Here is a 23,210-nt window from a genome sequence, read left to right as displayed (position 1 = left end):
ACATCCCCCTGTGTTACTGTATAATGTCCCATTCCCAGCAGTCACCTCTCCGGTCACATCCCCCGGTGTTACTGTATAACGTCCCATTCCCAGCAGTCACCTCTCCGGTCACATCCCCGGTGTTACTGTATAACGTCCCATTCAGAGCAGTCACCTCTCCGGTCACATCCCGGTGTTACTGTATAACATCCCATTCCCAGCAGTCACCTCTCCGGTCACATCCCCCGGTGTTACTGTATAACGTCCCATTCCCAGCAGTCACCTCTCCAGTCACATCCCCCAGTGTAACTGTATAACGTCCCATTCCCAGCAGTCACCTCTCCGGACACATCCCCCGGTGTTACTGTATAATGTCCCATTCCCAGCAGTCACCTCTCCGGTCACATCCCCCGGTGTTACTGTATAACGTCCCATTCCCAGCAGTCACCTCTCCGGTCACATCCCCCGGTGTTACTGTATAACGTCCCATTCCCAGCAGTCACCTCTCCTGTCACATCCCCCCCGGTGTTACTGTATAACGTCCCATTCCCAGCAGTCACCTCTCCTGTCACATCCCCCCCGGTGTTACTGTATAATGTCCCATTCCCAGCAGTCACCTCTCCGGTCAGCAGCTGAATGATCTTGTTGGTGAGTTCCAGGATCTTCTGGTCATTGTGCCTCTCATGTATCAGTGAGTGAGGTGGAGGCACCGTGATGGGGCTCTGGGTCCTGCTCAGTCCTCCTGACACACGGGGACGGCTGCTGGGTGTCTCACACTCATTGGATGTCTTCTTCACTACTGTGTAATCCTGTGAGACAGCAATAAACTTGTAAATTAAAAATTTACACATTTGGATTTAGTTGGTTTGATAGGATGTGCAAAAAAATATATAAAAAGTATAATTTATAAACACAACCATTATACTAAACACAACCAATTACTATACACAGTAGGAGAGTGGAGTGTACTTTCTGTACCACTTTCACCATGTACAATGTGACTGAAAGGCTAGAGGATATTAGCACTGTATAAATGAGATTGTGCAGATGAACGTCAAAAAAGTAGGAAAATGGGCGTACATTTACTCACACCTGGTCAAGGTTTCTTTAAACTTATTAAGGGTTCTTTATATATCCATAGGATAGATCCACAAAATTGCCACAGGAGAATGGTTTTAAAAAAAATTCTAAAATATTAGAATGGTCAAAGCGCCCAGTGTATCGGTCTTTTCTTCTCCACGCATTGTGGAGGCATCCCCCAGGGGCGGAGCTATCCCCAGGGGGTGGAGCTATCCCAGGCAGCATTGCGCCACCTTTCCACCACAGGTTGTAACCTGAGAAACTGAGTGAAGTCACTCAGAATAAATCCCTCACCTCCCCGGTCAGCAGGTAGATGATCTCCAGGGTGATAGTTATTATCCTCTCAGTCCAGGGACTCCTGTCCGTGTCCATCTTCAGGGAATCAGTGATACATACAGGACGGAGCCCCCCTCACGCAGCGTCTAATAATTACACATAACCAAGAACACATATAACATAGCTATAAAACACTGTAACACAGGTAGTAGTGTAACTGTAAAACTGGGACGGTCCTGCGAAAAACAGAATGGTTAGGAGGTATAATAATAACAGGACACCACAGGCTGCTCCCCCTGTATAATAATAACAGGACACCACAGGCTGCTCCCCCTGTATAGTAATAATAACAGGACACCACAGGCTGCTCCCCCCTGTATAGTAATAATAACAGGACACCACAGGCTGCTCCCCCTGTATAGTAATAATAACAGGACACCACAGGCTGCTCCCCCTGTATAATAATAACAGGACACCACGGGCTGCTCCCCCTGTATAATAATAACAGGACACCACGGGCTGCTCCCCCTGTATAATAATAACAGGACACCACAGGATGCTCCCCCTGTATAATAATAACAGGACACCACAGGCTGCTCCCCCTGTATAATAACAGGACACCACAGGATGCTCCCCCTGTATAATAATAATAACAGGACACCACAGACTGCTCCCCCTATATAATAATAACAGGACACCACAGGCTGCTCCCCCTGTATAATAAAAACAACAGGACACCACAGGCTGCTCCCCCTGTATAATAATAACAGGACACCACAGGCTGCTCCCCCTATATAATAATAACAGGACACCACAGACTGCTCCCCCTGTATAATAATAATACAGGACACTACAGGCTGCTCCCCCTGTATAATAATAATAATAATAATACAGGACACCACAGGCTGCTCCCCCTGTATAATAATAACAGGACACCACAGGCTGCTCCCCCGGTATAATAATAATAACAGGACAACACAGGCTGCTCCCCCTGTATAATAATAACAGGACACCACAGGCTGCTCCCCTATAATAATAACAGGACACCACAGGCTGCTCCTCCTGTATAATAATAACAGGACACCACAGGCTGCTCCCCCTGTATAATAATAACAGGACACCACAGGCTGCTCCCCCTATAATAATAACAGGACACCACAGGCTGCTCCCCCTGTATAATAATAACAGGACACCACAGGCTGCTCCCCCTGTATAATAATAACAGGACACCACAGGCTGCTCCCCCTGTATAATAATAACAGGACCCCACAGGCTGCTCCCCCTGTATAATAATAACAGGACACCACAGGCTGCTCCCACTGTATAACAATAACAGGAAACCACAGGCAACTGCCCTGTATAATAATAACAGGACACCACAGGCTGCTCCCCTGTATGATAATTACAAGAATCCTAAATGCATACCTGGGTGTTGCTGCCTGTCTGTAATAACTACGACAAAATGGCGACTTAAGGCTCTGTGAATGGCAGCAGTGTTATCCTAGTGATGGAATTGGGGGCGGGGCTATACGGGAGGATTCTGGTTACTGAACGTCCTCCGTCTGCTGTGCCACATGATTGGTTACTGGGTGCGCCACTCACAGCTCTGACGGGAAAAGGGAGGGTCGGGCTTAATAGGAAGGAGGGCGAAGCAGTAATTATCAGAGGAAGCAATTGGATGACTTGAGTGGGGGCGTGGTTTATGAGATGGGCGTTTCCTTTGCCGGGTGACAGTGGCAGGAGGAGGAGGAAGCGGCCATTGTAGTGTCTGGCAGCAGGTAATTATATTACTTATTGTTGTGCAGGGGAGCAGGCTGTGGTGCCGCATTATCATCAAACAGGTAGTGCAGGCTGTAGTGTTATATATATACTACAGGGAGAGCAGCCTGTGGTGCAGCATTATTATACAGGGGGAGCAGCCTGTGGTGCAGCATGTAGTGTTATATATAATACAGGGGGAGCAGCCTGTGGTGCAGCATTATCACCATACAGGTAGTGCAGGCTTTATTGATATATACAATACAGGGGAGCAGCCTGTGGTGCTACATTATCATCATACAGGTAGTGCAGGCTGTAGTGTTATATATAATAGAGGGGGAGCAGCCTGTGGTGCAGCATTATTATCATACAGGGGGAGCAGCCTGTGGTGCTGCATTCTCATACAGGTAGTGCAGGCTGTAGTGTTATATAGAATACAGGGGGAGCAACCTGTGGTGCAGCATGTAGTATTATATATAACACAGGGGGAGCAACGTGTGGTGCAGCATGTAGTGTTACATATAATACAGGGAGAGAGAGAGCAGCCTCTGGTGCTGCATTATCATCATACAGGTACATACCTCCAAACCTGACCCTCTCCATGAGGACACAATGCTCTGTTCCTGGGCTTCCCTGGTAATGTGTGATTGCCAGTACCTGTGGTGACACCTTTCTTATCAGTTACCCAGCTCCCCACAGGTGCTGGCAATCCTACATTATCCATACCTCCCAGCATGCCCCTCTCCAGGAGGACACAATGCTCTGTTCCTGGGCTTCCCTGGTAATGTAGGATTGCCAGCACCTGTGGTGACACCTTTCTTATCAGTTACCTAGCTCCCCACAGGTGCTGGCAATCCTACATTATCCATACCTCCCAGCATGCCCCTCTCCAGGAGGACACAATGCTCTGTTCCTGGGCTTCCCTGGTAATGTAGGATTGCCAGCACCTGTGGTGACACCTTTCTTATCAGTTACCTAGCTCCTCACAGGTGCTGGCAATCCTACATTATCCATACCTCCCAGCATGCCCCTCTCCAGGAGGACACAATGCTCTGTTCCTGGGCTTCCCTGGTAATGTATGATTGCCAGCACCTGTGGTGACACCTTTCTTATCAGTTACCCAGCTCCTCACAGGTGCTGGCAATCATACATTATCCATACCTCCCAGCATGCCCCTCTCCAGGAGGACACAATGCTCTGTTCCTGGGCTTCCCTGGTAATGTATGATTGCCAGCACCTGTGGTGATACCTTTCTTATCAGTTACCTATCTCCCCACAGGTGCTGGCAATCCTACATTATCCATACCTCCCAGCATGCCCCTCTCCAAGAGGACACCATGCTTTGTTCCTGGGCTTCCCTGGTAATGTAGGATTGCCAGCACCTGTGGTGACACCTGTTTTATCAGTTACCTAGCTCCCCACAGGTGCTGGCAATCTTACATTATACATACCTCCCAGCATGCCCCTCTCCAGGAGGACACAATGCTCTGTTCCTGGGCTTCCCTGGTAATGTATGATTGCCAGCACCTGTGGTGACACCTTTCTTATCAGTTACCTAGCTCCCCACAGGTGCTGGCAATCCTACATTATCCATACCTCCCAGCATGCCCCTCTCCAGGAGGACACAATGCTCTGTTCCTGGGCTTCCCTGGTAATGTAGGATTGCCAGCACCTGTGGTGACACCTTTCTTATCAGTTACCTAGCTCCCCACAGGTGCTGGCAATCATACATTATCCATACCTCCCAGCATGCCCCTCTCCAGGAGGACACAATGAAGGAGTCCCAACCTTCAGGTGTACACAATATTATCTTATGGGGGGGTCTTAGAATGCACACCCAAGATACATGAGGTGCTATCATGCTGGGACTTGTAGTTCTGCAAAGAAAAATACATGGTGCAGATGCACACTCCATATTATGAATCAATAATAGAGGCTCTTGGTATATTAATTGGCCAAGAAATATTTGCCCACCAACCAGCTTCACGGTGGCCTCATTTCTGGTGGGTCCCTAATACTAAGTTTGAATCTGGGGCGCGGATCAGTGTGTGTGACCTGTGTATAAGGATCGGAGTGTATATATGATATGGATCAGGAGATAGATGACGGCTTAATGGTGACGCAGAGTTTCCTGTTCATATGTTACATGTACTCTGTGATATTTATTATTTTTATATTTGTTCCCAGACAAGTGAGGGTGAGACGTGTCCTGTACATATATCACTGACCACTGAGGATGGAGAAGGACAGGAGTCATCACACATCTGAGAGGATACTACGTCTCACCCTGGAGATCATCTACCTGCTGACCGGGGAGGTGACGGTGACATCACTTATATCTATAGTAATATTACAGGGAGGTGACAGTGACATCACTTATATCTATAGTAATAATACAGGGACGTGACCGGGGAGGTGACAGTGACATCACTTATATCTATAGTAATAATACAGGGACGTGACCGGGGAGGTGACAGTGACATCACTTATATCTATAGTAATAATACAGGGATGTGACCGGGGAGGTGACATCACTAATATCTATAGTAATAATACAGGGAGGTGACAGTGACATTACTTATATCTATAGTAATAATACAGGGAGGTGACAGTGACATCACTTATATCTATAGTAATAATACAGGGATGTGACCAGGGAGGTGACAGTGACATCACTTATATCTATACTAATAATACAGGGACGTGACCGGGCAGGTGACAGTGACATCACTTATATCTATAGTAATAATACAGGGAGGTGACCGGGGAGGTGACTGTGACATCACTTATATCTATAGTAATAATACAGGGAGGTGACAGTGACATCACTTATATCTATAGTAATAATACAGGGAGGTGACAGTGACATCACTTATATCTATAGTAATAATACAGGGACGTGACCGGGGAGGTGACAGTGACATCACTTATATCTATAGTAATAATACAGGGAGGTGACAGTGACATCACTTATATCTATAGTAATAATACAGGGGCGTGACCGGGGAGGTGACATCACTTATATCTATAGTAATAATAGAGGGAGGTGACAGTGACATCACTTATATCCATAGTAATAATACAGGGATGTGACCGGGGAGGTGAAAGTGACATCAATTATATCTCTAGTAATAATACAGGGATGTAACCAAGGAGGTGACAGTGACATCACTTATATCTATAGTAATAATACAGGGACGTGACCGGGGAGGTGACAGTGACATCACTTATATCTATAGTAATAATACAGGGACGTGACCGGGGAGGTGACAGTGACATCACTTATATCTATAGTAATAATACAGGGAGGTGACAGTGACATCACTTATATCTATAGTAATAATACTGGGACGTGACCGGGGAGGTGACAGTGACATCACTTATATCTATAGTAATAATAGAGGGAGGTGACAGTGACATCACTTATATCCATAGTAATAATACAGGGATGTGACCGGGGAGGTGAAAGTGACATCAATTATATCTCTAGTAATAATACAGGGATGTAACCAAGGAGGTGACAGTGACATCACTTATATCTATAGTAATAATACAGGGACGTGACCGGGGAGGTGACAGTGACATCACTTATATGTATAGTAATAATACAGGGACGTGACCGGGGAGGTGACAGTGACATCACTTATATCTATAGTAATAATACAGGGAGGTGACAGTGACATCACTTATATCTATAGTAATAAAAGAGGCTGGTGACCGGGGAGGTGACAGTGACATCACTTATATCTATAGTAATAATACAGGGACGTGACCGGGGAGGTGACAGTGATATCACTTATATCTATAGTGATAATACAGGGACGTGACCAGGGAGGTGACAGTGACATCACTTATATCTATAGTAATAATACAGGGACGTGACCGGGGAGGTGACAGTGACATCACTTATATCTATAGTAATAATACAGGGACGTGACCGGGGAAGTGACAGTGACATCAGTTATATCTATAGTAATAATACAGGGAGGTGACAGTGACAGCACTTATATCTATAGTAATAATACAGGGACGTGACCAGGGAGGTGACAGTGACAGCACTTATATCTATAGTAATAATACAGGGAAGTGACAGTGACATCACTTATATCTATAGTAATAATACAGGGACGTGACCGGGGAGGTGACAGTGACATCACTTATATCTATATTAATAATACAGGGACGTGGCCGGGGAGGTGACAGTGACATCACTTATATCTATAGTAAGGGGAGGTGATGGGAACTGGGTTTGTATATAATGATATTTGTTGTCTCTCCCAATACACAGGATTACACAGTAGAGAAGAAGACATCCAATGAGTGTGAGACACCCAGCAGCCGTCCCCGTGTGTCAGGAGGACTGAGCAGGACCCAGAGCACCATCACGGTGCCTCCACCTCGCTCACTGATACATGAGAGGCACAATGACCAGAAGATCCTGGAACTCACCAACAAGATCATTCAGCTGCTGACTGGAGAGGTGACTGCTGGGAATGGGACATTATACAGTAACACCAGGGATGTGACCGGAGAGGTGACTGCTGGGAATGGGACGTTATACAGTAACACCGGGGGATGTGACCGGAGAGGTGACTGCTGGGAATGGGGCATAATACAGTAACACCGGGGGATGTGACCGGAGAGGTGACTGCTGGGAATGGGACGTTATACAGTAACACCGGGGGGATGTGACCGGAGAGGTGACTGCTGGGAATGGGACGTTATACAGTAACACCGAGGGAATGTGACCGGAGAGGTGACTGCTGGGAATGGGACGTTATACAGTAACACCGGGGGGACGTGACCGGAGAGGTGACTGCTGGGAATGGGACGTTATACAGTAACACTGGGGGATGTGACCGGAGAGGTGATTGCTGGGAATGGGACATTATACAGAAACACCGGGGGGTGTGACCGGAGAGGTGACTGCTGGAAATGGAACGTTATACAGTAACACCGGGGGGATGTGACCAGAGAGGTGAATGCTGGGAATGGGACGTTATACAGTAACACTTGGGGGAGGTGACCGGAGAGGTGACTTCTGGGAATGGGACGTTATACAGTAACACAGAGGGATGTGACCGGAGAGGTGACTGCTGGGAATGGGACATTATACAGTAACACCGGGGGATGTGACCGGAGAGGTGACTGCTGGGAATGGGACGTTATACAGTAACACCGGGGGAGGTGACCGGAGAGGTGACTGCTGGGAATGGGACGTTATACGGTAACATCGGGGGATGTGACCAGAGAGGTGACTGCTGGGAATGGGACGTTATACAGTAACACCTGGGATGTGACCGGAGTGGTGACTGCTGGGAATGGGACGTTATACAGTAACACCGGGGGGATGTGACCGGAGAGGTGACTGCTGGGAATGGGACGTTATACAGTAACACCGAGGGAATGTGACCTGAGAGGTGACTGCTGGGAATGGGATGCTATACAGTAACATCGGGGATGTGACAGGAGAGGTGACTGCTGGGAATGGGACTTCTACAGTAACACGGGGGGATGTGACCAGAGAGGTGACTGCTGGGAATGGGACGTTATACAGTAACACCGGGGAGGTGACCGGAGAGGTGAATGCTGGGAATGAGACTTCTACAGTAACACGGGGGGATGTGACCAGAGAGGTGACTGCTGGGAATGGGACGTTATACAGTAACACCGGGGAGGTGACCGGAGAGGTGAATGCTGGGAATGGGAGGTTATACAGTAACACTGGAGAGGTGACCAGAGAGGTGAATGCTGGGAATGGGACGTTATACAGTAACACTTGGGGGAGGTGACCGGAGAGGTGACTGCTGGGAATGGGACGTTATACAGTAACACCGAGGGATGTGACCGGAGAGGTGACTGCTGGGAATGGGACATTATACAGTAACACTGGGGGATGTGACCGGAGAGGTGACTGCTGGGAATAGGACGTTATACAGTAACACCGGGGGAGGTGACCGGAGAGGTGACTGCTGGGAATGGGACGTTATACAGTAACACCGGGGGGATGTGACCGGAGAGGTGACTGCTGGGAATGGGACGTTATACAGTAACACCGGGGGGATGTGACCGGAGAGGTGACTGCTGGGAATGGGAGGTTATACAGTTACACCGGGGGAGGTGACCGGAGAGGTGACTGCTGGGAATGGGACGTTATACAGTAACACCGGGGAATGTGACCGGAGAGGTGACTGCTGGGAATGGGACATTATACAGTAACACAGGGGGATGTGACCGGAGAGGTGACTGCTCGGAATGGGACGTTATACAGTAACACCGGGGGATGTGACCGGAGAGGTGACTGTTGGGAATGGGACATTATACAGTAACACCGGGATGTGACCGTAGAGGTGACTGCTGAGAATGGCACGTTATACAGTAACACCGGGGGGATGTGACCGGAGAGGTGACTGCTGGGAATAGGACGTTATACAGAAACACCGGGGGGGATGTGACCAGAGAGGTGAATGCTGGGAATGGGACGTTATACAGTAACACTTGGGGGAGGTGACCGGAGAGGTGACTGCTGGGAATGGGACGTTATACAGTAACACAGAGGGATGTGACCGGAGAGGTGACTGCTGGGAATGGGACATTATACAGTAACACCGGGGGAGGTGACCGGATAGGTGACTGCTGGGAATGGGACGTTATACAGTAACATTGGGGGATGTGACTGCTGGGAATGGGACGTTATACAGTAACATCGGGGGATGTGACCAGAGAGGTGACTGCTGGGAATGGGACGTTATACAGTAACACCTGGGATGTGACCGGAGTGGTGACTGCTGGGAATGGGACGTTATACAGTAACACCGGGGGAGGTGACCGGAGAGGTGACTGCTGGGAATGGGACGTTATACAGTAACACCGGGGGAGGTGACCAGAGAGGTGACTGCTGGGAATGGGACGTTATACAGTAACACAGGGGGATGTGATCCGAGAGGTGACTGCTGGGAATGGGACGTTATACAGTAACACCTGGGATGTGACCGGAGTGGTGACTGCTGGGAATGGGACGTTATACAGTAACACCGGGGATGTGACCGGAGAGGTGACTGCTGGGAGAGGGACGTTATACAGTAACACAGGGGGATGTGATCCCAGAGGTGACTGCTGGGAATGGGACATTATACAGTAACACTGGGGATGTGACCGGAGAGGTGACCAGAGAGGTGAATGCTGGGAATGGGACGTTATACAGTAACACTTGGGGGAGGTGACTGGAGAGGTGACTGCTGGGAATGGGACGTTATACAGTAACACCGGGGGTGGTGACCAGAGAGGTGACTGCTGGGAATGGGATGTTATACAGTAACACCGGGGGATGTGACCGGAGAGGTGACTGCTGGGAATGGGAAGTTATACAGTAACACTGGGGATGTGACCGGAGAGGTGACTGCTGGGAATGGGACGTTATACAGTAACACCAGGGGATGTGACCGGAGAGGTGACTGCTGGGAATGGGACGTTATACAGTAACACCGGGGATGTGACCGGAGAGGTGACTGCTGGGAATGAGATGTTATACAGTAACACCGGGGGAGGTGACCGGAGAGGTGACTGCTGGGAATGGGACATTATACAGTAACATCGGGGGATGTGACCAGAGTGGTGACTGCTGGGAATGGGACGTTATACAGTAACACCTGGGATGTGACCGGAGTGGTGACTGCTGGGAATGGGACGTTATACAGTAACACGGGGGATGTGACCGGAGAGGTGACTGCTGGGAATGGGACGTTATACAGTAACACAGGGGGATGTGATCCGAGAGGTGACTGCTGGGAATGGGACGTTATACAGTAACACCGGGGATGTGACCGGAGAGGTGACTGCTGGGAATGGCATGTTATACAGTTACACCGGGGGAGGTGACCGGAGAGGTGACTGCTGGGAATGGGACGTTATACAGTAACACCGGGGATGTGACCGGAGAGGAGACTGCTGGGAATGGGACGTTATACAGTAACACCGGGGGAGGTGACCGGAGAGGTGACTGCTGGGAATGGGACGTTATACAGTAACACCGGGGGATGTGACAGGAGAGGTGACTGCTGGGAATGGGACGTTATACATTAACACCGGGAATGTGACCGGAGAGGTGACTGCTCGGAATGGGACGTTATACAGTAACACCGGGGGATGTGACAGGAGAGGTGACTGCTGGGAATGGGACATTATACAGTAACACCGGGGAATGTGACCGTAGAGGTGACTGCTGAGAATGGCACGTTATACAGTAACACCGGGGATGTGACCGGAGAGTGGACTGCTGGGAATGGGACATTATACAGAAACACTGGGGGATGTGACCGGAGAGGTGACTGCTGGAAATGGAACGTTATACAGTAACACCTGGGATGTGACCGGAGTGGTGACTGCTGGGAATGGGACGTTATACAGTAACACCGGGGGAGGTGACCGGAGAGGTGACTGCTGGGAATGGGACGTTATACAGTAACACCGGGGGAGGTGACCGGAGTGGTGACTGCTGGGAATGGGACGTTATACAGTAACACCGGGGGAGGTGACCGGAGAGGTGACTGCTGGGAATGGGACGTTATACAGTAACACCGGGGGAGGTGACCAGCGAGGTGACTGCTGGGAATGGGACGTTATACAGTAACACCGGGGGATGTGACCGGAGAGGTTACTGTTGGGAATGGGACATTATACAGTAACACTGGGGATGTGACCGGAGAGGTGACTGCTGGGAATGGGACGTTATACAGTAACACGGGGGATGTGACCGGAGAGGTGACTGCTGGGAATGGGACGTTATACAGTAACACCGGGGATGTGACCGGAGAGGTGACTGCTGGGAATGAGATGTTATACAGTAACACCGGGGGATGTGACCGGAGAGGTGACTGCTGGGAATGGGACGTTATACAGTAACACAGGGGGATGTGATCCGAGAGGTGACTGCTGGGAATGGGACGTTATAGAGTAACACCGGGGATGTGACCGGAGAGGTGACTGCTGGGAGAGGGACGTTATACAGTAACACAGGGGGATGTGATCCGAGAGGTGACTGCTGGGAATGGGACATTATACAGTAACACCGGGGGATGTGACCGGAGAGGTGACCAGAGAGGTGAATGCTGGGAATGGGACCTTATACAGTAACACTTGGGGGAGGTGACCGGAGAGGTGACTGCTGGGAATGGGACGTTATACAGTAACACCGGGGGAGGTGACCAGAGAGGTGACTGCTGGGAATGGGACGTTATACAGTAACACCGGGGGATGTGACCGGAGAGGTTACTGTTGGGAATGGGACATTATACAGTAACACCGGGGATGTGACCGGAGAGGTGACTGCTGGGAATGAGATGTTATACAGTAACACCGGGGGATGTGACCGGAGAGGTGACTGCTGGGAATGGGACGTTATACAGTAACACCGGGGGATGTGACCGGAGAGGTGACTGCTCGGACATTATACAGTAACACCGGGGGATGTGTTTGGGTGATGACTGTATCATTGTGTGTCAGGTGCCTATAAGGTGTCAGGATGTCACTGTCTATCTCTCCACGCAGGAGGGGGAGTATATAGAGGAACACAGGGGTCTGTACAAGGACGTGATGATGGAGAATCACCGGCCCCTCACATCACTGGGTAAGAGGAGACATTTATTGTACAGGGGAGAGCAGGTATGGGGGTCCCCTATATACACCCAGAATCTGATAATCACATATATACAATGTCCTCAGTCACTGTGTGTCTCCTACAGATGGGCCCAGTAACAGAGATACCCCAGAGAGATGTCCCCGTCCTCTGTATTCCCAGGATAATCACATATATACAATGTCCTCAGTCACTGTGTGTCTCCTACAGATGGGCCCAGTAACAGAGATACCCCAGAGAGATGTCCCCGTCCTCTGTATTCCCAGGATAATCACATATATACCATGTCCTCAGTCACTGCGTGTCTCCTACAGATGGGCCCAGTAACAGGAATACCCCAGAGAGATGTCCCTGTCCTCTGTATTCCCAGGATAATCATATATATACCATGTCCTCAGTCACTGCGTGTCTCCTACAGATGGGGCCAGTAACAGGAATACCCCAGAGAGATGTCCCCGTCCTCTGTATTCCCAGGATAATCACTTATATACAATGTCCTCAGTCACTGTGTGTCTCCTACAGATGGGCCAGTAACAGGAATACCCCAGAGAGATGTCCCCGTCCTCTGTATTCCCAGGATAATCACATATATATACAATGTCCTCAGTCACTGCGTGTCTCCTACAGATGGGCCCAGTAACAGAGATACCCCAGAGAGATGTCCCCGTCCTCTGTATTCCCAGGATAATCACATATATACAATGTACTCAGTCACTGCGTGTCTCCTACAGATGGGGCCAGTAACAGGAATACCCCAGAGAGATGTCCCCCTCCTCTGTATTCCCAGGATAATCACATATATACCATGTACTCAGTCACTGTGTGTCTCCTACAGATGGGCCAGTAACAGAGATACCCCAGAGAGATGTCATGTCCTCAGTATTCCCAGGATAATCACATATATACAATGTCCTCAGTCACTGCATGTCTCCTACAGATGGCGCCAGTAACAGGAATACCCCAGAGAGATGTCCCCCTCCTCTGTATTCCCAGGATAATCACATATATACCATGTACTCAGTCACTGTGTGTCTCCTACAGATGGGCCAGTAACAGAGATACCCCAGAGAGATGTCATGTCCTCAGTATTCCCAGGATAATCACATATATACCATGTCCTCAGTCACTGTGTGTCTCCTACAGATGGGGCCAGTAACAGGAATACCCCAGAGAGATTTCCCCGTCCTCTGTATTCCCAGGATAATCACATATATACAATGTACTCAGTCACTGCGTGTCTCCTACAGCTGGGCCAGTAACAGGAATACCCCAGAGAGATGTCCCCGTCCTCTGTATTCCCAGGATAATCACATATATACCATGTCCTCAGTCACTGCGTGTCTCCTACAGATGGGCCCAGTAACAGGAATACCCCAGAGAGATGTCCCCGTCCCCTGTATTCCCAGGATAATCACATATATACCATGTCCTCAGTCACTGTGTGTCTCCTACAGATGGGCCCAGTAACAGAGATACCCCAGAGAGATGTCCCCGTCCTCTGTATTCCCAGGATAATCACATATATACCATGTCCTCAGTCACTGTGTGTCTCCTACAGATGGGGCCAGTAACAGGAATACCCCAGAGAGATGTCCCCGTCCTCTGTATTCCCAGGATAATCACATATATACAATGTCCTCAGTCACTGCGTGTCTCCTACAGATGGGCCCAGTAACAGGAATACCCCAGAGAGATGTCCCCGTCCTCTGTATTCCCAGGATAATCACATATATACAATGTCCTCAGTCACTGCGTGTCTCCTACAGATGGGCCCAGTAACAGGAATACCCCAGAGAGATGTCCCCGTCCTCTGTATTCCCATGATAATCACATATATACAATGTCCTCAGTCACTGTGTGTCTCCTACAGATGGGCCCAGTAACAGGAATACCCCAGAGAGATGTCCCCGTCCTCTGTATTCCCAGGATAATCACATATATACCATGTCCTCAGTCACTGTGTGTCTCCTACAGATGGGCCCAGTAACAGAGATACCCCAGAGAGATGTCCCCGTCCTCTGTATTCCCAGGATAATCACATATATACCATGTCCTCAGTCACTGTGTGTCTCCTACAGATGGGCCCAGTAACAGGAATACCCCAGAGAGATGTCCCTGTCCTCTGTATTCCCAGAATAATCACATATATACAATGTACTCAGTCACTGTGTGTCTCCTACAGATGGGCCCAGTAACAGGAATACCCCAGAGAGATGTCCCCGTCCTCTGTATTCCCAGGATAATCACATATATACAATGTCCTCAGTCACTGCGTGTCTCCTACAGATGGTCCCAGTAACAGAGATACCCCAGAGAGATGTCCCCGTCCTCTGTATTCCCAGGATAATCACATATATACCATGTCCTCAGTCACTGTGTGTCTCCTACAGATGGGGCCAGTAACAGGAATACCCCAGAGAGATGTCCCCGTCCTCTGTATTCCCAGGATAATCACGTATATATACCATGTACTCAGTCACTGCGTGTCTCCTACAGATGGGCCCAGTAACAGGAATACCCCGGAGAGATGTCCCCGTCCTCTGTATTCCCAGGATAATCACATATATACCATGTCCTCAGTCACTGCGTGTCTCCTACAGATGGTGCCAGTAACAGGAATACCCCAGAGAGATGTCCCCGTCCTCTGTATTCCCAGGATAATCACATATATACCATGTCCTCAGTCACTGTGTGTCTCCTACAGATGGGGCCAGTAACAGGAATACCCCAGAGAGATGTCCCCGTCCTCTGTATTCCCAGGATAATCACATATATACCATGTCCTCAGTCACTGCGTGTCTCCTACAGATGGTGCCAGTAACAGGAATACCCCAGAGAGATGTCCCCGTCCTCTGTATTCCCAGGATAATCACATATATACAATGTCCTCAGTCACTGCGTGTCTCCTACAGATGGGCCCAGTAACAGGAATACCCCAGAGAGATGTCCCCGTCCTCTGTATTCCCATGATAATCACATATATACAATGTCCTCAGTCACTGTGTGTCTCCTACAGATGGGCCCAGTAACAGGAATACCCCAGAGAGATGTCCCCGTCCTCTGTATTCCCAGGATAATCACATATATACCATGTCCTCAGTCACTGTGTGTCTCCTACAGATGGGCCCAGTAACAGAGATACCCCAGAGAGATGTCCCCGTCCTCTGTATTCCCAGGATAATCACATATATACCATGTCCTCAGTCACTGTGTGTCTCCTACAGATGGGCCCAGTAACAGGAATACCCCAGAGAGATGTCCCCGTCCTCTGTATTCCCAGGATAATCACATATATACCATGTCCTCAGTCACTGCGTGTCTCCTACAGATGGTGCCAGTAACAGGAATACCCCAGAGAGATGTCCCCGTCCTCTGTATTCCCAGGATAATCACATATATACAATGTCCTCAGTCACTGTGTGTCTCCTACAGATGGGCCCAGTAACAGGAATACCCCAGAGAGATGTCCCCGTCCTCTGTATTCCCAGGATAATCACATATATACCATGTCCTCAGTCACTGCGTGTCTCCTACAGATGGTGCCAGTAACAGGAATACCCCAGAGAGATGTCCCCGTCCTCTGTATTCCCAGGATTGTACAGAGGAGAATCACAGGACCCCACAGGAGGATCAGGTAGGTGGGATTAAGGGTCTTCCCAATATACCACAGTGACTGTTAATATATGATTTGTACAGAAGCTGTGTGTGTTAATGTCTTGTGCTTGATTTAGGGTAAAGGCCTGATTGTAATTAAAATGGAAGATACAGAGGTAGAAGAAACTACATATTTAAGTGGTGATCAGCAGTGTAAGGAGGAGCAAATCCCTACAGATATCACCACAGGTGAGTATTTTAATCCCTATTATACATCATGTCACTGTGTGTTACCAGCCCAGAGATCTGACCAGTCTCCTCCCCACACTCTCTGGTGTATCTCATACATCAGGAGCCATCAGCCCCTATTATACTCCTGCTCTCCCCCTCACATCATGTCACTGTGTGTTACCAGCCCAGAGATCTGACCAGTCTCCTCCCCACACTCTCTGGTGTATCTCATACATCAGGAGCCATCAGCCCCTATTATACTCCTGCTCTCCCCCTCACATCATGTCACTGTGTGTTACCAGCCCAGAGATCTGACCAGTCTCCTCCCCGCACTCTCTGGTGTATCTCATACATCAGGTGCCATCAGCCCCTATTATACTCCTGCTCTCCCCCTCACATCATGTCACTGTGTGTTACCAGCCCAGAGATCTGACCAGTCTCCTCCCCGCACTCTCTGGTGTATCTCATACATCAGGTGCCATCAGCCCCTATTATACTCCTGCTCTCCCCCTCACATCATGTCACTGTGTGTTACCAGCCCAGAGATCTGACCAGTCTCCTCCCCACACTCTCTGGTGTATCTCATACATCAGGTGCCATCAGCCCCTATTATACTCCTGCTCTCCCCCTCACATCATGTCACTGTGTGTTACCAGCCCAGAGGTCTGACCAGTCTCCTCCCCGCACTCTCTGGTGTATCTCATACATCAGGAGCCATCAGCCCCTATTATACTCCTGCTCTCCCCCTCACATCATGTCACTGTGTGTTACCAGCCCAGAGATCTGACCAGTCTCCTCCCCGCACTCTCTGGTGTATCTCATACATCAGCAGCCATCAGCCCCTATTATACTCCTGCTCTCCCCCTGACATCATGTCACTGTGTGTTACCAGCCCAGAGATCTGACCAGTCTCCTCCCCGCACTCTCTGGTGTATCTCATACATCAGGTGACATCAGCCCCTATTATACTCCTGCTCTCCCCTCACATCATGTCACTGTGTGTTACCGGCCCAGAGATCTGACCAGTCTCCTCCCCGCACTCTCTGGTGTATCTCATACATCAGGAGCCATCAGTCCCTATTATACTCCTTCTCTCCCCCTCACATCATGTCACTGTGTGTTACCAGCCCAGAGATCTGACCAGTCTCCTCCCCGCACTCTCTGGTGTATCTCATACATCAGCAGCCATCAGCCCCTATTATACTCCTGCTCTCCTCCTCACATCATGTCACTGTGTGTTACCAGCCCAGAGATCTGACCAGTCTCCTCCCTACACTCTCTGGTGTATCTCATACATCAGGAGCGATCAGCTCCTATTATACTACTGCTCTCCCCCTCACATCATGTCACTGTGTGTTACCAGCCCAGAGATCTGACCAGTCTCCTCCCCGCACTCTCTGGTGTATCTCATACATCAGGTGCCATCAGCCCCTATTATACTCCTGCTCTCCCCCTCACATCATGTCACTGTGTGTTACCAGCCCAGAGATCTGACCAGTCTCCTTCCCGCACTCTCTGGTGTATCTCATACATCAGCAGCCATCAGCCCCTATTATACTTCTTCTCTCCCCCTCACATCATGTCACTGTCACCAGCCCAGAGATCTGACCAGTCTCCTCCCTTTACTCTCTGGTGTATCTCATACATCAGGAGCCATCAGCCCCTATTATACTCCTGCTCTCCCCTCACATCATGTCACTGTGTTTTACCAGCCCAGAGATCTGACCAGTCTCCTCCCCGCACTCTCTGGTGTATCTCATACATCAGGAGCCATCAGCCCCTATTATACTCCTGCTCTCCCCATCACATCATGTCACTGTGTGTTACCAGCCCAGAGATCTGACCAGTCTCCTCCTTGCACTCTCTGGTGTATCTCATACATCAGGAGCCATCAGCCCCTATTATACTTCTCCTCTCCCCCTCACATCATGTCACTGTGTGTTACCAGCCCAGGGATCTGACCAGTCTCCTCCCCACACTCTCTGGTGTATCTCATAAATCAGGAGCCATCAGCCCCTATTATACTCCTGCTCTCCCCTCACATCATGTCACTGTGTGTTACCAGCCCAGAGATCTGACCAGTCTCCTCCTTGCACTCTCTGGTGTATCTCATACATCAGGAGCCATCAGCCCCTATTATACTTCTCCTCTCCCCCTCACATCATGTCACTGTGTGTTACCAGCCCAGGGATCTGACCAGTCTCCTCCCCACACTCTCTGGTGTATCTCATACATCAGGAGCCATCAGCCCCTATTATACTCCTGCTCTCCCCCCTCACATCATGTCACCGTGTGTCACCAGCCCAGAGATCTGACCAGTCTCCTCCCCGCACTGTCTGGTGTATCTCATACATCAGCAGCCATCAGCCCCTATTATACTCCTGCTCTCCCCCTCACATCATGTCACTGTGTGTTACCAGCCCAGAGATCTGACCAGTCTCCTCCCCGCACTCTCTGGTGTATCTCATACATCAGGAGCCATCAGCCCCTATTATACTCCTGCTCTCCCCCTCACATCATGTCACTGTGTGTTACCAGCCCAGAGATCTGACCAGTCTCCTCCTCGCACTCTCTGGTGTATCTCATACATCAGGAGCCATCAGCCCCTATTATACTCCTGCTCTCCCCCTCACATCATGTCACTGTGTGTTACCAGCCCAGAGATCTGACCAGTCTCCTCGCCACACTCTCTGGTGTATCTCATACATCAGGAGCCATCAGCCCCTATTATACTCCTGCTCTCCCTCACATCATGTCACTGTGTGTTACCAGCCCAGAGATCTGACCAGTCTCCTCCCCGCACTCTCTGGTGTATCTCATACATCAGGAGCCATCAGCCCCTATTATACTCCTGCTCTCCCCCTCACATCATGTCACTGTGTGTTACCATCCCAGATATCTAACCAGTATCCTCCCCGCACTCTCTGGTGTATCTCATACATCAGGAGCCATCAGACCCTATTATACTCCTGCTCTCCCCCTCACATCATGTCACTGTGTGTTACCAGCCCAGAGATCTGACCAGTCTCCTCCCCGCACTCTCTGGTGTATCTCATACATCAGCAGCCATCAGCCCCTATTATACTCCTGGTCTCCCCCTCACATCATGTCACTGTGTGTTACCAGCCCAGAGATCTGACCAGTCTCCTCCCTGCACTCTCTGGTGTATCTCATACATCAGGAGCCATCAGCCCCTATTATACTCCTGCTCTCCCCCTCACATTATGTCACTGTGTGTTACCAGCCCAGAGATCTGACCAGTCTCCTCCCCGCACTCTCTGGTGTATCTCATACATCAGGAGCCATCAGCCCCTATTATACTCCTGCTTTCCCCCTCACATCATGTCACTGTGTGTTACCAGCCCAGAGATCTGACCAGTCTCCTCCCCGCACTCTCTGGTGTATCTCATACATCAGCAGCCATCAGCCCCTATTATACTCCTGGTCTCCCCCTCACATCATGTCACTGTGTGTTACCAGCCCAGAGATCTGACCAGTCTCCTCCCTGCACTCTCTGGTGTATCTCATACATCAGGAGCCATCAGCCCCTATTATACTCCTGCTCTCCCCCTCACATTATGTCACTGTGTGTTACCAGCCCAGAGATCTGACCAGTCTCCTCCCCGCACTCTCTGGTGTATCTCATACATCAGGAGCCATCAGCCCCTATTATACTCCTGCTTTCCCCCTCACATCATGTCACTGTGTGTTACCCACCCAGAGATCTGACCAGTCTCCTCCCTGCACTCTCTGGTGTATCTCATACATCAGGAGCCATCAGCCCCTATTATACTCCTGATCTCCCCCTCACATCATGTCACTGTGTGTTACCAGCCCAGAGATCTGACCAGTCTCCTCCCCACACTCTCTGGTGTATCTCATACATCAGGTGCTATCAGCCCCTATTATACTCCTGCTCTCCCCCTCACATCATGTCACTGTGTGTTACCAGCCCAGAGATCTGACCAGTCTCCTCCCCGCACTCTCTGGTGTATCTCATACATCAGGAGCCATCAGTCCCTATTATACTCCTGCTCTCCCCCTCACATCATGTCACTGTGTGTTACCAGCCCAGAGATCTAACCCGTCTCCTCCGCTTTAGTATATTTACCCAATCCTCGCCTGGATATTGTGTACCTTAATGCAGTTTTTCTTCTTTTTCAACAGATGAATACAACAGTCCTAACACTTCCGTTGAACATCTCCACTTAGTTCCAGATGATGAAATAGAAGATCATGATTTCACACAAAATTCTACTAAAGTGCTTTCCTGTTCAGATATGTCACTTGATCCTTCTAATTATGAGGAATGTGCCCCCAGATCTGATGATCTTGCATCTTTTACAAGTTTTACAGTGGAACAAATATTTCCCTCTTCTTTAGATCCCAATATTTGTACACAGAGCACAAAGGTTATTACCTATCAGCCAGACGAAGCTGGTGGTAGGAAATTTACATGTGCTAAATGTGGGAAATGTTTTACATGGAAATCACATTTTGTTATTCATCAGAGAAGTCACACAGGAGAGAAACCATTTCCGTGCTCTGAGTGTGGGAAATGTTTTACAAGGAAATCATATCTTGTTACGCATCAGAGGCTACACATCAGTGAGAAACCATTTTCCTGCTCTGAGTGCGGGAAATGTTTCACACAGATATCAAATCTTGTAACACATCAGAGAAGTCACACAGGGGAGAAGCCATTTCCATGCTCTGAGTGTGGGAAATGTTTTATACACAAATCGCATCTGGTTATACATCAAAGGTGTCACACCGGTGAGAAGCCATTTTCATGTTCCGAGTGTGGGAAAAGCTTTGCAAGCAAGTCGTACCTGGTAACACATCAGAAACTACATGTCGGTGAGAAACCATTTTCCTGCTCTGAATGTGGGAAATGTTTTCCACAGTTATCAAATCTTCTCAGACATCAGAAAAATCACACAGGTGAGAATCCATTTTCTTGTTCAGAGTGTGGGGAATGTTTCACACACAAATCACATCTTATTATACATCAGATAACACACAGGTGAGAGGCCACATCCATGCTCTTAGTGTAGGAAATGTTTTACATGTAATTCCACTCTTGTTACATATCATGCATGCTGACACAGTGACTCAGCAAACTGATGTCTGGAGCAAGATGGCTGCCCTTGGCAATGTCTTCCAGCTCCCGGGAACCACAAAGAGCAGTAACTAGGAATATTTGGACTGTGTTATCGAATACGTTCCTGTGGACAGTAGGAATTTTCCTTTAAGATCTGCCATGTTCTTAGTATTTGACTACCATTATAGTTTTTGGGATTAGGCTTAAGGAAATGTTGGGTAATTAAGCCTTTGGTTTGCATTAGGCCAGTGCTGTGGCACAGAGGGGCCGGGCTTGCATGCTGTATTTACTTAACACTTGAATTAAAGTCAACACGTTCTTCTCTACATCATCTCTTATGTGGACAATCATTTATGACACTTTGATGCAACCAACCGTATTCCACAAGTGATCAAGCACCCTCCAGGCCATATTGGGGGACCTTTGTTATGGTCTGGGGTTTTTAGCCAAGGCAGGACTGGCTGGGTTGATGAGGAGAAGTGAGAACTCGGGCATGATAAGACTTAGATCAATGTGGACCAATAGGTGAGGGTGACTCTGGACTACTAAACTAGGGGACTGGAAGCCACCAGCCGGCCCCTGGAACTAATGAGAGGACTGGAAGCCACCAGCTGGCCCCTGGAACTAATGAGAGGACTGGAATCCACCAGTCGGTCCCTGGAACCAATGAGAGGACTGGAATCCACCAGCCGGTCCCTGGAACAATGAGAGGACTGGAATCCACCAGCAGGCCCCTGGAACTAATGAGAGGACTGGAATCCACCAGTCGGTCCCTGGAACCAATGAGAGGACTGGAATCCACCAGCCGGTCCCTGGAACCAACGAGAGGACTGGATCCACTAGCCAGTCCCTGGAACCAATGAGTGGAATGGAATCCATCAGCCAGTCCTTGGAACCAATGAGAGGACTGGAATCCACCAGCCGGTCCCTGGAACCAATGAGAGGACTGGAATCCACCAGCCGCCCCCTGGAACCAATGAGAGGACTAATATCCACCAGCCGGTCCCTGGAACCAATGAGAGGACTGGAATCCACCAGCCGCCCCCTGGAACCAATGAGAGGACTGGAATCCACCAGCCGGTCCCTGGAACCAATGAGAGGACTAATATCCACCAGCTGGTCCCTGGAACAATGAGAGGACTGGAATCCACCAGCCAGCCCCTGGAACTAATGAGAGGACTGGAATCCACCAGTCGGTCCCTGGAACCAATGAGAGGACTGGAATCCACCAGCCGGTCCCTGGAACAATGAGAGGACTGGAATCCACCAGCAGGCCCCTGGAACTAATGAGAGGACTGGAATCCACCAGTCGGTCCCTGGAACCAATGAGAGGACTGGAATCCACCAGCCGGTCCCTGGAACCAACGAGAGGACTGGATCCACTAGCCAGTCCCTGGAACCAATGAGTGGAATGGAATCCATCAGCCAGTCCTTGGAACCAATGAGAGGACTGGAATCCACCAGCCGGTCCCTGGAACCAATGAGAGGACTGGAATCCACCAGCCGCCCCCTGGAACCAATGAGAGGACTAATATCCACCAGCCGGTCCCTGGA

At 49.5% G+C, this 23,210-nt stretch overlaps 3 protein-coding genes across 4 annotated transcripts in view; 1 reads left to right on the top strand and 2 right to left on the bottom strand.

Annotated features, from left to right (window-relative positions):
* The window catches only part of LOC146009818 (uncharacterized), a 119,238-nt gene that overhangs the window by 11,440 nt on the left and 84,588 nt on the right, over window positions 1-23,210 (bottom strand). The gene's annotated exons all lie outside the window — the stretch shown is intronic.
* Window positions 536-1,768, bottom strand: LOC146007352 (oocyte zinc finger protein XlCOF29-like). The gene is made up of 3 exons (XM_083145701.1): window positions 1,354-1,768; window positions 597-788; window positions 536-544 (listed from the first exon to the last, which is right to left on the bottom strand). The coding sequence occupies exons 1-3, from the start codon at window positions 1,429-1,431 to the stop codon at window positions 536-538; spliced, it is 279 nt and encodes a 92-aa protein (XP_083001827.1). The 5' UTR covers window positions 1,432-1,768.
* LOC146009807 (uncharacterized) overlaps window positions 3,001-23,210 on the top strand; it is a 234,070-nt gene continuing 213,860 nt past the window's right edge. For both annotated transcript variants that reach the window (XM_083150293.1, XM_083150290.1), the window contains exons 1-4: window positions 3,001-3,113; window positions 5,281-5,410; window positions 7,382-7,573; window positions 12,640-12,718. In XM_083150293.1, the coding sequence (XP_083006419.1) occupies window positions 5,330-5,410; window positions 7,382-7,573; window positions 12,640-12,718 (352 nt within the window). In that variant the 5' untranslated portion in view covers window positions 3,001-3,113; window positions 5,281-5,329. The remainder of the gene's footprint in view (window positions 3,114-5,280; window positions 5,411-7,381; window positions 7,574-12,639; window positions 12,719-23,210) is intronic.

The sequence above is a fragment of the Crinia signifera genome, chromosome 6 (assembly GCF_055691185.1).
Source record: "Crinia signifera chromosome 6, ASM5569118v1, whole genome shotgun sequence".
In the NCBI taxonomy this organism is placed as follows: domain Eukaryota; kingdom Metazoa; phylum Chordata; class Amphibia; order Anura; family Myobatrachidae; genus Crinia; species Crinia signifera.
Note: the sequence above shows the minus strand (reverse complement) of the source record. Positions and strands in the feature narration are given on the sequence as shown.